The 18373-nt window shown below is 41.1% G+C and overlaps 1 protein-coding gene across 1 annotated transcript in view; it reads right to left on the reverse strand.

The window, feature by feature from the left end:
* Positions 1 to 1287: 1287 nt before the first annotated feature.
* The window catches only part of FAM155A (family with sequence similarity 155 member A), a 610649-nt gene continuing 593563 nt past the window's right edge, over positions 1288 to 18373 (reverse strand). Inside the window, exon 3 of the mRNA XM_040336198.1 lies at positions 1288 to 2720. Within this exon, the coding sequence (XP_040192132.1) occupies positions 2425 to 2720 (296 nt within the window). The 3' untranslated portion in view covers positions 1288 to 2424. The remainder of the gene's footprint in view (positions 2721 to 18373) is intronic.

Genomic DNA, 18373 nt, shown 5'->3' on the forward strand with positions numbered 1-18373 from the left:
TTTAATTCAATTTTATAGATACATAGCAGGTATATATAGTTGCTTAGAGCAACCCTGTCAGGAATTTTTAAACCTGAAATGATCTCTCTGCAAAGAACACTGTTTATACGTACCTGTCCTCCTGCCTCCACCACCAAACTGAACTACACTCAAAAGGGAAGCTTGCTGAAAGCTTAAACTTCCATAAGAGTTGAATGGATGATTCCCCTCTACTCTGTGGTTTATTCCACCAACCCTACATCACTATTGAATCCTGTACTGACATAGGGATCAACAGATGGAACCCACCAGAATTTGTCACATTGAGAAGGGTTAAATGTAGAATATATTTTATTAAGCTTTTTTTCTACAACAGAGTTTGGCAGTGCAGAAAGCCAGACAAGTAAACTTGTTTTGCTTTTCAGTGGTGCTAGTTTCTGGTTTAAAAAATCCTGACATTGTCACTTTAGCACAAAGCTAAACTAAGCAAAATAGATTAACTTCCAATGCTGACCTCCTCCTAAAAATGCTAGTGGCTTTGTATGCAGCCTGTGAGGTCAAGGCAAAGTCACTACTTCTGATCTGCATATTTTTTTGGGTCATTAATTCTATTTGTTGAATCCATTGGTTCAGCATGAAAACCCAGCTACCAGCATTGTCAGAAGATATCATCAGCAGTGGCAGTTTCCATATTTATTTGAGTACAGGTTCTCTTGATGGGGGGGAGGCCAGTAAAATCAGCAAACGAGTCACCCTGTCAACCAAATCAAAAGCTACTGTATTTATTGGTGTATAACACAAATTTTTTTACCCTGAAAATAGAGGGTAAACTGTGCCTGCTTGTTATATGCAGGGGGCTGTGGAAAGTTTTTTTCCTGAAACTTCCCTCTTAAGCCCTGTACACATGATCGGATATCTGATGGAATGTAATCCGATTGGGTTTTTTGTCGCATATCCAATGAAGCTGACTTTCATCAGTGTTGCCTACACACCATCAGTCAAAAATCTGATCGTGCCAAAACGCTGTGACGTACAACCCTACGAAGAGCCGAAAAAATGAAGTTCAATGCTTCCAAGCATGCGTCGACTTGATTTTGAACATGCGTGGATTTTTGACCGATGGAGTTCCATACAGACGATCAGATTTTTCTATTGTTTTTTTATCCATAGGAAAAAGTTAAAACATGTTCTATTTTTTTACACCGATGGAAAAAAAAAACAATGAGGCCCACACACGACCGGTTTGTCCAATGAAAACAGTCCACCGGTCTGTTTTCAGTGGACAAACCGATCGTGTGTACGCGGCTTTAAAGTTAGGGTGCATGTTATACGCCTGTGCATGTGATACACCGATAAATACGGTAATTAACATTTTTAAGCTGTTTTTACTGAACACATTAGGCTTAATTCTCATTGTTCTAACAATTTAATTGTAGTTTAAATAAGCTTCAAGGTTTTCCTGGGCAAGACTTCCCATCCTGATATGTTTTCATCATATCTACAGTAAACTAATAAATATTGACATTTGATAAAAAAAACTGCAACTACATCAGAAATAAAAATGTAATTCACAATGAATGCCAAAAGTTTACCTCCAATGTGAAGGCCTTCAACTATATTACTCACTGAGCTTAACTGGTTCAACATACTGAATCAAAAGGCTGCTCCTGTTCAACTGACCAGCAGAGAGACTGGACATTTTATTTTTCTTAGATGGGACCTGGAACAACACAGTTTGTTATAGGTTCACGTAAAAATGGGATAATTGCCCAACTCTTTAAGGAGAGCATTAGTCTCACTGTTTTCACCATCCTTCAGCCCTAAGGCATGTCGTTTGCTTGATCAGTTGTCTGATCCTACTAGCAAACAGACACCCTACTGTAGGTGTGCCCTTTGCTTACAAATAAACAGTTGAAACTATGCTGTTTCCTAAGTTTTGTATGGTTTTCACTTTTTTGCTTTAAAGAGATGGGTATAACAATGATACAGATGGGCAAAATGGATATTGGTGCTGTTATTGTTTGCTATGCTTGCATTCATAGCACTGCCATTAGAGTAGAAACTGACAGGACATAAATGATGAGTACAATGACTAGAAATATATAGACAGTGAAAAGACTCAGTATAGCTTTGAGAAACCATCCCAAAAATAAAATCCTGTATTAACAAGTGCAAAATCAAACAAAAAAGAAGAATCCATACATTAAAACACAGTGTATAAAATGGTGTGAGAAATTTAAGTCACCATACAGCCTTTTAGTCAATAAAAAGCTGTCCCATGTTGTCCTTGAAGTTTGGAGTCTGGCCCATCTTGACATTTTTATTCGGACTGACTTGTAAAAATTGGTTGTAAGGTACAAGCACCTCGTTTCTGTTACATGTGACTGTAGCGTTTTGCTGGAGTGGGCCAGTGGCATGTCTATCCAATTGAAGACTTCCATTATTCTATTCCTCATGTGTTGAACGGTCTTCCAAAATTCTTAAGTTTTCAAAACCCAGTCCTGTTGAGTTTTGTGCTGCTGAGACTGCTAGTACAGTATGTAATAGTATCAGTACAAGAACACACAGTTTAAGTCTGCTATTACATAGTCTGGATGCTGATGAAGCTGTGAGTGACGTCCTGTGACACAACGTTGAATCATGTGATTTTTTAGTCCCTTTGGATTGGTTATCTGTTGATAATTCCCATCTGACATCACAGCATTCTGGTTCTGCATTGGTTGGATAGGGTTCATACAGCCCTGTAAAGCAAGATAACATAAGTCAGTGCTTTTTATTTCCAAAAACATCTCCATGTCTAGGTTTGAAAAAAAAAAATCTCTGCTGTGAAGCTGGATAGTGATAAACAGTATAGCCTGTGGCCTTTTTAACATGGCAGCAACAAAGCACTTTCCTGGGAATTTATTTTTTACTGAGCAGTTGTGGTTTTCTGTACACCTGAGCTCTACAGGCAGTTTTCTGTACACCTGAGCTCTACAGGCAGCCACCAATAAAGCCACCAATAAGCCACCAATAAAGCTGAACTCCAGGCAAACAGCTAAATAAACATATAATGCATACATGGGAATTTGTATCCATTTAGGCTAAGTTTGGACATGCTGCCTCTCTGAAAAGTGATCTGCTGTGGATTGTTTTTAAGAGGCATTTTACAGGCACTGAGGAGGTTATATGTTGCCTTCTCATCACCTGCTTTACATTGTAATTGCCACAACATTGTGCAGCAACCATGTGCATTACATGTGGTTGCAGGACAGTTGCCATGTGGCCACATTAATGGGCATGGCATATGTACAACCCAGTCTGGCTCCTTTTGAATTCACTGCCCTTCAACCACAAGTGTAAACAATCCCTTGGTCCTGAGATTTATATAGTACTGTATAGCACTGTCTGGAAGGGCAAGGGATCATATTTTTCTCTGTTGCAATTAAGTAACACATAAAAGGAATTAGAGGGGTAGCAATAAGGTTATGGAATTAATTAAAAGAGAATCATGGTGGATTCACAGGTTGAATTAAACATAGAATGTGACTTGAATTGTTGTATTAGTAACTATTAATATCATTTGAGGGTGTCAAACATATTTTGTACTGGTTGGTGGTTTTAATACCTGTTAATAGGATTTTAAAGCGGAGGTCCGGCGGTAAAAAATAAATAAAAGATTAAAAGTCAGCACCTACAAACACTGTAGCTGTGATTTTTAATAAGCAGACTTACCTGTCCAGGTTGCCCATGATGTCGGCCGCCTGAGGCCAATCCGTCCCTCGGACCAGGGCCTGGCGCCGCCATCCTTATTAAGGGAAACAGGCAGTGAATTCTTGCGGCCTCACTGCCCGTTTCCTACTGCGCATGCGCGAGCATGCAGCGCTTTGTGAATGGGCACACGTCCTGTGTGTCCCAGAAGGCAGCGCGCCTCCATTTCCCAGAAGGCAACGCAAGGAGGAGAACACAGAACCTCACCACGGATGAGGAAGAGGCAGATTAGGACGATCTTCCTAGTAACAGCCATTTCTGGTTAGTATACATTTTTTTCTTTTGCCTTTTTGGCTATTTTTACGCCATCTCGCGTTTCAACCAATAGGGGCGCGCGCCCCTGGTGCCGGCGGGGGCGATCACCGCCGGGCACCTGCGATCGCTCGTTACAGAGCAAGAACCGGGAGCTGTGTGTGTAATGTATGAACAGTGATCTGCCATTTCCCCAAGTCAGTCCCACCCCCCTTCAGTTAGAACACACACACAGGGAACATACTTAACCCCTTCCTCGCCCCCTAGTGTTAACCCCTTCCCTGCCAGTGGCATTTTTATAGCAATCAATGCATTTTTATAGCACTGATCGCTATAAAAATGACAATGATCCCAAAAATGTGTCAAAAGTGTCCGAAGTGTCCGCCATAAGGTCGCAGTACTGATAAAAATCGCTGATCGCCGCCATTACTAGTAAAAATAAAAAATATTAATAAAAATGCCATAAAACTATCCCCTATTTTGTAAACGCTATAACTTTTGCGCAAACCAATCAATAAACGCTTATTGCAATTTTCTTTACGAAAAATATGTAGAAGAATACGTATCGGCCTAAACTGAGGAAAAATATTATTTTTTTTTTTAATTGACGCTCTATTTTTGTTATAGTGCAAAAAATAAAAACCGCAGAGGTGATCAAATACCACCAAAATAAAGCTCTATTTGTGGGGAAAAAACAACGCCAATTTTGTTTGGGAGCCTCGTCGCACAACCGCGCAATTGTAAGTTAAAGCAACGCAGTGCCGAATCGCAAAAAGGGGCCCGGTCATTGAGCAGCAATATGGTCCGGGGCTGAAGTGGTTAACCTTGCATTTATTGTGCGTCAAATTGTTCAAATAAGAGCACATCTGGTGGTAGTTAGGCACACGGTGTGGATGAGTGGCGGAAGTCACCAGTTTTATTGGAATTATTAGTAAATGATTTATGAACTGACACAGACTTATAAGACCGTGGTGGAATAATTTAACTGATACATAGGAGGGATTATCTGTCTGTGGAATATTAATACTTGGTGGAATATAAATAGATTTATATGTTTAATTTTGTTATACAAGCGCTACACTATTATCTGATTTGAACATATTTGTGGCTTGTCCCTCCTCTATCCTGTACCTGGACAGTGTAAAAGGAACAGGGTGCACCAAACTAAGTGCAGTATATCAGGAACAATTTATTCAAAAACAGAGTCAGTTAGTTACTCACACAACATCAGTGAGGAACAGGCATGTAAGGTAAAGGTGTATGGAAGTTGTGAGACGCATCATCTGACACACCCAGGCGTAACTTCCGGTTCACGGACTCCATCGAGTGCGTTCCACGCTGGTGCGCACGTCAAAAAGTAGGAACCAGGCTGGTCCTGTCCATCGCCCTGCTGACCTACTTGCTGCAGGCCGCTGGTATGCTCCAATGGACACAGTTCCAGACCCCACAGTGACCCCATAGTGACCATGGACACCTTCACCTTTACCTTACATGCGTGTTCCTCACCGATGTTGTGTGAGTAGCTAATTAACTCTGTTTTTTAATAAATTGTTCCAGATATACTGCACTTAGTTTGGCACACCTTGTTTATTTTTACCTTGTCTTCCAGAGTTTCTTTCAACTTCCAAGGGAGCTGTCGCTGATGCGGCTTATCCATACTTCTTAATCTCTACTGGAACCAACGCTGTATCCTGGCCTAGACCAACAAGGCCCAGGCCTAGGGCAGCACTTTGTAGGAGAGCAGAACGGAAAAAGTCCCCGCTGGCTTGTGCTACACTGTTAGGAGCCTGGACCACAAATCTTCCTCACTGTGCTATATGTTTTCTGCTGTACCATTGGCATGGTTATATCTTTTTAGTCCTCTCCATAAAAGTATCAGAAATGTGTGCTTATAGTAGAACTATAAGCAACATTGTTTTTTTTTTCATTGTGAATAGAGTAAGGGAGGGTTATAGCCCCTGTCGGTTTATTTTTTACCATCCATGTCCTATTGCAGAGATTTCCCTTCACTTCCTGCCCCATAGCCAAACAGGAAGTGAGAGGAAATCTATGCAAATTAAGGGAATCCATTGCCCCACAGCAAGGGGTGTGGTCTTGACAGAAAGAGGTGTTTCATATTTAAAGTAGGGGTGCACAAGTTTAGTCAAGCCTGGGGCAGCACAAAACCTTAATACACTACTGCATAAATGGATTGAAATTCGACTGGTCTTTGCTGAAATGGCCAATTCCCAATACACCTATAGCCATCTTAACTCTAACTATTCTTAAAAAAACATTCTCCTCTTATCTATCCTGCATAACCTGTATAAAAATATCTGTGTACCTACTTCTTTTTAATCCACTCCGGTCCAGTCACTTGATCCTACAACTCTGACTCCCCTATGTAATGATGATTTCTGTGTAAGGAAGATTGATTTCCCCTTTATTCCTGTTCTGGTGACAACCCAAAATGTGGGATTTCCAGGACATAATGAAATAATGAATGTCCCTAACGGGGACACAGACAGCAATAAAAACATAACAGGTGTTCTAATCCCTCTCCACTCAACTTAAAACAAAAAATATATATTTTGGTTATATTCTGACAGTGTTTTTAACCCTTCTCGATTTTATAAAAAAAAAGGCTTTAGATACTACTATTAATGAAATCTACAATATTTAATAGAATCTGTATGGGTAATGACCATTAACTCATAACTCATTACCTTATTAACTCAATACAATTTTCTGTAGTTGAAGCTTCAAATGCAACAAATAAAAATAAATAAATAAAAATAAAATAAATAAATAAAAATAAAAAAATAATTCTTTGTTAAAAATAACAGCACACATCTTGAAAGCAATCTGCAGTGAGACAGCAAACAAAAGGTAGCTACTGAGCCCTCAACTCAAACTATATGCTAAACAAATTTTTTACAGATCAATGATTCCAAATGTAGTCTAGATTTTCTGTTTGGGAATTTGATTATGTGCACAATGTGTTTTATCTAGTTTTGCTTTATCATCCTTGTCCACACGGTGGTGCTACATGCATACTTAGTTGGATTTTAGAATAAAAGACTGAAATATTTAAAATGCGGAAAAGAGATGTGTTATGCCAATTAATGCAAATAAATATATATTGATTATACACTAATAGCTATATTTTATGTTATTGACAATCATTTTTTTCACCAATAAGTTTTTATTTGAACATAATAATGTTAATACTTTTTTACATAGTTTGTTCTACAGAAGAATGAGAGAAAAAAGAACATAACAAAATATCATTTGTGGAAATATTAAATAATTTGAATTCTGTCACACTGAAATTGTTGTTGTTTAGCCACCTTAGGTCCACCTTGCTTCTGATTGACAGCACATAGCAGTGGGTGAATTCAATATTTGCCCACTGCTGTGTGCTGTTAATCAAAGGCAACCCAAACCTAATAAGGAACTAGTCTGTCAGTTCCCCTATCTAGGCTCTGCCCACGCAACAGGCGCTACAGCTGTGGAGACTAGTTGCCCATCAGGTCCACCTCCCCTATGACTTCATGGGCATTGCCACTAGTATCTTGGGCCACTTAGGCCTCGTACACACGATAGGTTAACCAGAGGACAACGGTCTGATGGACCGTTTTTATTGGTCAAAACCGATCGTGTGTGGGCCCCATAGGTTATTTAACCATCGGTTAAAAAAAAGCCAACTTGCTTTAAATTTAACCGATAGATTCCTAACCGATAGGTCAAAACCGATCGTTAATAGGCACGACCATCGGTTAAAAATCCACGCATGCTCAGAATCAAGTCAATGCATGTATGGAAGCATTGAACTTCGTTTTTTTTCAGCACGTCGTTGTGTTTTACGTCAGCGCGTTCTGACACAATCGTATTTTTTACCGATGGTGTGTAGGCGCGACGGACCATCAGTCAGCTTCATCGGTTAACCGATGACAACGGTCCTTCAGACCAGATGGACTGATCGTGTGTACGAGGCTTAAGTTTACACTTAGCTGTCAGCCTGGCAATCCTCTGGCTGACAGTGAAAGGGGCTATATGTAGAACCCTATGTGGAAAGCTGTCACATTTGTTATGGGGTGGATGGAAGAGGGGAAGGAGTATGCCAAAAATAATCTGAAAGTTAGTGTGAAAGATGACATCACAATTAAGGAGTTGCTGTGCAAAGTCTTTATGACTGGCACCTCAAAGTTATTAAACAAACAGTAAGTTAATTGTGAGTGCATGTTATAGGCCCCCTAACCTCAAGGATGAGGATGAAATACATCTCTTTTTACAATTATAAATGGAGGGGGGACAGGGCAATTGTATTATTATGGGGAACTTTAAATGTACAGATATTGTTTGGACAGAAGGCACTGCACACTAAAGTGGGGCTTGACATTTTTAAACATATGGGTCAAATGGTGGAAGGTAGAAACATCACGAATGCTCCCTTGCATCGATTATTTCAAACAACACAAGGCAGATGGTACCAACTAATGAAGAAAAGTACTGTATTTATTGGCGTATAACACTCATTTTTTTACCCTGAAAATAGAGGGTAAACTGTGCCTGCGAGTTATATGCAGGGGGCTGTGGAAAGGTTTTTTTCCTGAAACTTCCCTCTTAAAGTTAGGGTGGGTTTTATACCCCTGCCTGTGTTATACGCCGATAAATACGGTAATTGCAAATGGGGTGCCAATAATACGAAAAAAAAGGTCCAAGATATATACCGGGAAACTACAGACCAGTCAACCCCACATCCATAGTATGTGACATATTGGGAGGAATTGTAAGGGACCATATGCACGAATTTGCCAGTGTAAATTGTATTATTGGTAGCAACCAATATGTATTTATGAAAGACTGTTCTTGTCATAACAACTTTTCAACATTCTTTGAGGAGGTGAGCAGTAACATAGATAAAGGAAGGTCAGTGGACATAGTTTTCTTGGATTTTGCTCAAGCATTCCATACACCTCCCTCAACTGTTTAATTTATAAACTAAGATCTATTGACATTGAAGAAATTGTATACACATGGATGGAACACTTCTTACTGGAAATGGTCTAGAGTTGTGAACCTTGTCCTGGGACCAATAATGTTTAACTTGTTTATAAATAATATAGCGGTTGGAATAAATTGTTCCATTTTAGTGCTCTTGATAAATGATGCACAGGTATGAAAGGCAATTATTTTGCCAAAGGATAAAGCATCTTGGTAAAATAGAGGAGTGGACAGCTAAGTGGCAGAAGAGGTTTATTACAGAAATGTGTAAAGTTATGCACGTTGGGGCTAAAAATATGAATGCAAGACACTCTTTAAAGGAAAATCCTCTGGGGGAATTAAGAATGGAAAAAGAACTGGGGTCCTAGTAGATCATGGAGAGCAAGCAATAACAAGCAGCAACAAGTAAGGCTAGCAGACTGCTATCATATATTAAAAAGGGTATTTACTCAAGAGATAAAACAATAACTCTATCACATATAACTCTAAAACTCTGGTTCAACCTCATCTTGAGTATGAAGTTCAGATTAGGCACCAATCCTCGGAAAGGATGTTCTTGAACTGCAGAGAGTTCAGAAAAGGGTAAGAAAATATAAGATCTCAGTTTTGAGGAATGACTACAAAAACATAACTTTTTCTACCCAGAGTAGAAGCGCTTAAGAAGGGATAGGATCCCAATATACATATTTATCAATGGTGACCACAGTATCAGGAAGAAACTTCTTCATCTAAGTACTTTAAAAGGGATTCATCTTTTACTTGGTGTCTCAGACAAGGTCCAACCAACAGTGTAAGATGGGTGGACAAAGAACATGCCTTATGCCTTGTACACACAATCAGAATTTCCAATGAAAAAAGTCAGACAGAATTTTTTCATCGGATATTCGGACTGTGTGTGTGCCCCATCTGAGAAATTCCAATGGACTTAGAAAGAGAACATGTTCGCCTGAAATTCCATTTGCCTGTATGGAACTCAGACGGGGGAAAAAACATGCATGCTCTGAGTCAAGTCGATGCATGCTCGGAAGCATTGAACTTTTATTTTTCTCGGCTCGTCGTAGTGTTTTACGTCACCGCGTTCTTGATGGTCGAAATTTGGTGTGACAGTGTGTATGCAAGACAGCTTGAATGGAATTCCATCGGAAAAATCCGCCAATGTTTATGCCGACGGAAATTCCGATCGATCGTGTGTACGAGGCATTAGGGTTCTTTTGTTAAGTCAAGACAAGGTATCAGAAGCAGAGCCAAATAAATACCCTTCTTTATTGACAGCCACTCAGTTTAAAAAGGATATACGTGAAGTAGGGAAATTCCACAAACTGTGTTTAATATACAAGAGTTTGACTCTATAACTCAGAGGAAATAAAAAAGAAGGGTTTAGGGGAATTTTCTGGTGTGGTTGACCCTATGCTCTATGGACCCTCTCCACTGCAGACTGAAAGATATTTGCTGTCAAAGGTATTTTGCGTAAGCAAGTCTCAATAAATTCAGAGGGATGTGTACATGCTCATTTAAACCAATAAATCTAAATATTTTCCAGATCTTTCAATTTTGATATCATGTGTATTTGTCTTTAATCTGAGTATGGTCACATCTTGTTTTTATGGTATAGCATTGCTCTCAAAATCTCCTAACAGACTTCCCAGAGCAGAGGAGTCCCCCTTTTTAACTGAGAGCAGGACTTCTGCTAAATTAGGCAGACCAGCCCAGGCAGTGGAAATGTCAGGGTATTTAGGATACTCATTAATACACTCCCTTACTTTGTTCCACCCACCTCAATGGTGTTCAGGTTCCTCAGTTATGTGTACAAGGCATTCTGGGGATACAGAGGATTTGGTATTTTCGTGTTTGAGTGGGAGCTGGTGTAATTTTGGGATACAAAGCCTGTGGCTGAGGAATTACAGAGTTTTTCTTTCTAGCAAGTAATATGGAGCAAAGGTGTTGGTGGGCAGGTGAGAGAGTGCCAATGTAGGTGGGAGACCAACAGCAGGATCAATGCAGGAGTGTCAGGCTGTAGATCAGGATCAGTAGCAGGAGCTCTGTACTATGCATCCAGCTACATGGATGGTAGGTCATGCCCCCCATCACTGTTATTTTTTAAAACAACTAGTGAAAATTCCAAGAAAGCAGCAAAATGCAGTTTAAACATAGCCATTTTTACAGTATCTGCCACAGGATTTGTAATTCTATGCACCTGCTCACAGCTCTGAAGCATATCCAGATCCTACAATTCTACTACAGCAGCTTAACAGCTGTCCAAAACACTGATCAAAACACCCCCTGTCTGTCAGCATGAGTGTACTACAGGAGAATCTTACTGGTTTCAAGTGATGCCCCCCCCTGTCCTAATCTGAGTTCTGCTGTGCAGGGCATCACATGAGCCAAAGTCAAGACAAATTTGTGAAGTAAAATATATTTAATAAATATAGTTTACATTTGTTTGTAACTCCACTCACTCTGTGTTTATATAATATACTGTATAACTGCCTGGATTTCAACATTATTGGGACTTATGGTGACAGCAATATAGCAGTACATATATAAAAGTGTAAGGCCCCATACACACCATAGAATCCATCCGCAGATAAATCCCAGCAAATGGGTTTCAGCGGATAGATCCTATGGTGTGTACACGCCAGCGGATCTTTATCCGCGGATATTTATCCCCTGGGATGGATTCCAGCAGATCGGATATTCGCTGACATGCAGAACAAATCCATCTGCTGGAATCCATCCCAACGGATGGATCCGCTGGTCTGCACAGACTCACCGGATCCATCCGTCCTAAGGGATCCCCCGCATGCGTCGTAATGATTTGACGCATGCATGGAATTCCTTATATGACAGCGTCGCGCATGTCGCCGCGTCATAATCGCGGCGACGGCGCGACACGTCATCGCCAGAGGATTTCGGCGCGGATTTCAATGTGATGGTGTGTACACGCCATCGCATAGAAATCTGCTGAAATCCTCGAGAGGATTTATCCGCGGAAACGGTCCGCTGGACCGTATTCGCGGATAAATTCTCCCGTGTGTATGGGGCCTTAGACCTATTCTAGGGGCAACCGGTCACATCCAAATCCCTGTAAAATATTTGGAAAAATTGTTAGGAGAACCCACTCTTCCACCAGATAATTGGACTTTAATGGACCTATAGTAGTCACTGAGGTGAGCACACAAATATATAATGATAAAAATGTATTTTATTGTACATTAAATCAATAACATAAAAAAAATCGACAAAAACACTAAGTTGCATATGGCAATTGCCAGTGATAATGCTTACCGTATTTATCGGCGTATACCGTGCACTATTTTGCTCTGAAAATCAGGGCAAAATTGTGGGTGCGCGATATACGCCGATACCCGCTTTCCCGCCACGAGTTTGAATACTGCGCCCGCATATAGCGAGCGCAGTACACTCGTGAATCTTCGGGCAGTCTCGGCACCTCTCGTACTGACGTCCTGACGTCCTGAGCGTACAGGACGTCAGTGCGAGAGGCGCCCGAGCCTGCCCGAAGATTCACGAGTGTACTGCGCTCGCTATATGCGGGCGCAGTATTCAAAGTCGTGGCGGGAAACGAGCGGGAGGACGCCGCAGAAGGACGCCGGACCCGCCGAAGATGGACACCGGACCCGCCGAAGATGGACACCGGACCCGCCGAAGATGGACGCCCGACCCGCCGAAGAGGACACCCGAAGCCGCAGAAGGACGCCGGACCCGACGAGGCCGCAGAAGGACGCCGGACCCGACGAGGCCGCAGATGGACGCCGCGCAAGACACCAAAACTGTAAGTACAAAAAAACAAAAAATCTTTTTTTCCCACAGGATTGGGGGCCACTTTGGGGGTGCGCGGTATACGCCAGAGCACGTTATACCGCGATAAATACGGTATATAATATTAAAACTTGAAAGATGCTGGTGCATGGAGTATTCCAACGTGTTTTCGCAGATCCATAAGTCTGCTTCTTCTGGACAGCTCTACATGCATCTAGATGTATCAATCAGATTACAAAGGACATTATTATAGTCACATTAACAAAATTTACAATGTTTTTTTCAAGATAAATATGTCATGTATTAAGTGCTCACCAATTACAAAATATTGATTATGTGTGACCCAATTAAAGTCCCATTAGCAGGCAGGAGAGTGGGTTCTCCTAACAATTTTTTGCAATATAGCAGTAGTTGTTACTGACTTGGATTTGAAGTTATCCAGATCCTGGCATCACATTCTTCAGCACTGTAGTGACATTTTACTCAGCCTTTTACTTTGCTTAGTGTACTTCTGATATAGTAACAGCTACACTTTTATACTTGAGTCTGTGAACAGAGATCAGCCTTAATGTGGCTAGCCATGCATGGTATGCTCTTGTGTTACAGTGTAGCAATATGGAAATGTCAATACAGCTGCCCAATATGCAATATTCCACCAGTAGCCTCACCTGCAGAACATCAATTTCAGTAAGTTGTTGGCAAGGTACAGAGCAACTTAAGCCCTGTACACACGATCGGATATCTGATGGAATCTAATCCGATGGATTTTTTCATCGGATATCCGATGAAGCTGACTTTCATCAGTCTTGCCTACACACCATCGGTTAAAAATCCGATCCAACGCGGTGGCGTAAAACACAACGACGTGCTGAGAAAAATGAAGTTCAATGCTTCCGAGCATGCGTCGACTTGATTCTTAGCATGCGTGGATTTTTGATGATGGATTTCCCCACAGACGATCATTTTTTTCTATCGTTTTTTTAACTATAATGTTTTAGTTCTTAAAGGGAATTTCAGAACTATCCAGGAAAGGAAAACGTTTGAACTAAGAATGATAATTCTTTTTGACACAAAAACTAATGGCCTAAATTTAGATATTGGTTTCCTTACCCATTATACTACAGTTTTATGACCCCCCTCTGTGACTAACAACCCCCCCCCCCCTCAAGTCTTTAGCTCTCCCTCTGTCTTATCTCACTAACTCTGATGTTATCTTTATTACCATTGATTTGTATGTGTTTGTTTTTTTTTCCTTTCCCTCTGAGATTTTTTTTTTTTTTTTTTTTTTTCCTTGTTTTGTTTTAACATTCTGCCAAAAAATTGTGAATCAGTACTGCTTGGACCTTGAAGAAGGGGTAACACCCCGAAAGCTTGTCCTGAAAAATTGTATGTTAGTGCAAATAAAAAAAGTATCACGGACAGTACTCAATTTTCTCTATCACAATTGCACTAATACGGCTACAATCACGTCAAGTATTAACTATAAGAAAAATTTAAAACAGGTTCTATTTTTTTTTCATCAGTCCGTTTTCATCAGGCGAACCGATCGTGTGTACAGGGCTATAGAGGCAGGCACAGTAAGGGGTCTATTTACTGTATATATTTTTTCACACAAATTTTACACATTTCACACATTTTCCTCAGTGGATTTAAAAAAAAATCACTTTAAAAATGTATAACAAAGGTTGTAAATCATGGGTGAAAACACATAAATAGACCCCATAAAGTGTCCCATTCCTTAAAGCTATTGTTGATGTTGTACTTAAATGATTAAATGCATGGATTGATCTTAGATTTATAGGGCTGAGCCAGTGAAAGAAGAATCGGAGATTGCTGTACTGTAGCAAAGGTGAAAATGAAGTGAGCTGAGCCAAAATTGCTTATTATTTATTATATTTAACACAATATTTAACACAATGTGATGATCAAGAGCTACCTTAATTTTGTCACCTTTTTATGAGGTTTAGTGGATTACTTTATCAAGGGTTAAAAAGTGTGGTCTCATTATTAATATACAATTCCATAAAGATTAGTGGTCAAAAAAATTAGGGCCAGATTTACAATCATTTACCCTGGCGCAGCGTATCAGAGATACGCTACGCCGCCGTATCTTACCTGGCGGAATTTTGAATCCAGGAAGATTTTGCTACGTAAGTTACGGCGGCGTAGTGTATTTCTCGGCGCGTATTTCAAATTGGGCGGGTAGGGGGCGTGATTCATTTAAACGAAGCACGTCCCCGCGCCGATTGAAATGCGCATGCTCCGTTTTGAAATTTCCCGCCGTGCTTTGCACGAAATGACGTCGCACCGACGTCATTTTTTGAACGTAGACATGAGTTACGTCCTTTCCTATTCACAGACGACTTACACAAAAAAAAAAAAAATGAATTTGACGCGGGAACGACGCCCATACTTTAACATGGCAGGTCTATCTATACGCCACGAAATAGCAGCTTTAACTATACGCCGGGAAAAGCCAACTAGCGACGACGTAAGAGAATGCGACGGCCGCGCGTACCTTCGTGGATCGCCGGAAAAAGCTAATTAGCATACCCGACGCAGAAAACGACTCAAACTCCACCCAGCAGGCGCCGAAGTATTGCACCTACGATCCGAAGGCGTACGAAGCCGTACGCCTGTCGGATCGAAGCCAGAAGCCGTCATATCTTGGTTTGAGGATTCAAACTAAAGATATGACGCGGCAAATTTGAAAGCACGCCGGTGTATCAGTAGATACGCCGGCGTACTTTTTCTGTGAATCTGGCCCTTAATATCTGCGTTTGCCTATGAAAAGATTAGTATGTATCTTGATATTTTAAATCTTAGATTACCATGTTAGAAAATTTGCAGTCTTATGCCCTGTACACACGATCGGTCAATCCGATGAGAACGGTCTGATGGATTTTTCCATCAGTTAACCGATGAAGCTGACTGATGGTCAGTCGTGCCTACACACCATCAGTTAAAAAAACGACCGTGTCAGAACGCGGTGACGTAAAACACAACGATGTGCTGAAAAAGTTCAATGCTTCCAAGCATGCGTCGACTTGATTCTGAGCATGCATGGATTTTTAACTGATGGACGTGCCTACAAACAAATAGTTTTTTTCTATCGGTTAGGTATCCATCGGTTAATTTTAAAACAAGTTTCAAATGTTTTAACCAATGGATAAATAACCGATGGGGCCTTCACACAATCGGTTTGGTCTTCAGACCCTTCTCATCGGATTGACCAATCGTGTGTACGCGGCATAAGGAAAAAACTTGCAAGTCATAAATATAGATATATATATCTATATATCTGTGTATATATACACACACAGTATCTCACAAAAGTGAGTACACCCCTCACATTTTTGTATATATTTTATTCTATCTTTTCATGTCACAACACTGAAGAAATGACACTTTGCTACAATGTAAAGTAGTGAGTGTACAGCGTGTACAGTGTAAATTTGCTGTCCCCTCAAAATAACTCAACACACCATTAATGTTTAAACCGCTGGCAACAAAAGTGAGTACACCCCTTAGTGAAAATGTCCAAATTGGGCCCAAAGTGTCAATATTTTGTGTGGCCACCATTATTTTCCAGCACTGCCTTAACCCTCTTGGGCATGGAGTTTACTAGAGCTTCACAGATTGCCACTGGAGTCCTCTTCCACTCGTTCTTGACAACATCACAGAGCTGGTGGATCTTGTGCTCCCCCACCTTCTGTATGAGGATACCCTACAGATGCTCAATAGCGTTTAAGTCTCAAGACATGCTTGGCCAGTCCATCACCTTTACCCTCAGCTCCTTTAGTAAGGCAGTGGTAATCTTGGAGGTGTGTTTGTGATGTTGGAGGGATTATGCTCTGCTTCAGTATGTCACAGTACATGTTGGCATTCATGGTTCCCTCAATGAACTGCAGCTCCCCAGTGCTCCTCCACCCTCCATTTGAGGATGCCCTACAGATGCTCAATAGGGTTTAGTTATGGAGACATGTTTCGCCAGTCCATCACCTTTACCCTCAGCTCCTTTAGCAAGGCAATGGTTGTCTTGGAGGTGTGTTTGTGGTCATTATGATGTTGGAATATTGCCCTGCGGCCCAGTGTCCAAAAGGAAGGTGTCATGCTCTGCTTCAGTATGTCACAGTACATGTTGGCATTCATGGTTCCCTCAATAAACTCATGCATCCCCAGACCATGACACTCCCACCACCATGCTTGACTGTAGTAAAGACACATTTGTCTTTGTACTCCTCACCTGGATGCTGCCACACACGCTTGACACCATCTGAACCAAATAGGTTTATCTTGGTCTCATCAGACCACAGGACATGGTTCCAATAATTCATGTCCTTAGTCTGCTTGTCTTCAGCAAACTGATTGCAGACTTTCTTGTGCATCATCTTTAGAAGAGGCTTCCTTCTGGGATGACAGATATGCAGACCAATTTGATGCAGAGTGTGGCGTATGGTCTGAGCACTGACAAGCTTACACCCCACCCCTTCAACCTCTACAGCAATGCTGGCAGCACTCATATGTCTATTTCCCAAAGACAACCTCTGGATATAGCGCTGAGCACGTGCACTCAACTGCATTGGTTGACCATGGCGAGGCCTGTTCTGAGTGGAACCTGGCCTGTTAAACCACTGTATGGTCTTGGCCACCATGCTGCAGCTCAGTTTCAGGGTCCTGGCAATCTTCTTATCTCCTAGGTTATCTTTATGTAGAGCAGCAATTTTTTTTGTCAGATCCTCAGAGAGTTCTTTGCCATGAGGTGCCATGTGAAAACTTACAGTGACCAGTATGAGATAGTGAGAGTGATAACTCTAAATTTAACACACCTGCTCCCCCCTCACGTGTAAGACCTTGTAACACTAACAAGTCACATGACACAGAGAAGGGAAAATGGCTAATTGGGCCCAATTTAGACATTTTCAGTCAGGGAAGAGCAAATTTACACTGTTATACAAGCTGTACACTCACTACATTACGTTGTACCAAAGTTGAATTTTTTCAATGTTGTAACATGAAGAGATATAATAAAATATTTACAAAAATGTGAAGGGTGTACTCACTTTTGTGAGATACTGTGAATATATATAAACAAAACTCTTAATTTACTCCCTGGTCATCTTTCGCCTCGATTACTGAAACTCCCTCCTCATTGGCTTACCTCTGTATACTCTATCCCCCCTTCAGTCCATCATGAATGCTGCTGGCAGATTCATCCACCTTACCAACCGCTCTGTCTCTGCTCCCACTCTCTCTCAATCCCTCCACTGGCTTCTGCTCACCCAATGAATTAAGTTCAAAATACTAACAACTACCTACAAAGCCATCCACCACTCTGCCCCCAGCTACATCACTGACCTAGTCTCTAAATACCAACCTAATCGTTCTATTCGTTCTTCTCAAGACCTCCTACTCTCTAGCTCTCTCATCACCTGCTTCCATGCTCGTCTCCAGGACTTTTCCAGAACCTCTCCAAGCCTATGGAACTCCTTACCCCAATCTGTCCATCTACCTCTTTCTCTATTAGCTTTTAGAGGATCCCTGAAAACCCTCCTCTTCAGAGGAGCCTATCCTACCCACACCTAACAACTGTAATTTCCATCTGATCATCCCCTACCCTTTGTTCCAC

This window comes from Rana temporaria, chromosome 2 (assembly GCF_905171775.1).
Source record: "Rana temporaria chromosome 2, aRanTem1.1, whole genome shotgun sequence".
NCBI lineage: Eukaryota > Metazoa > Chordata > Amphibia > Anura > Ranidae > Rana > Rana temporaria.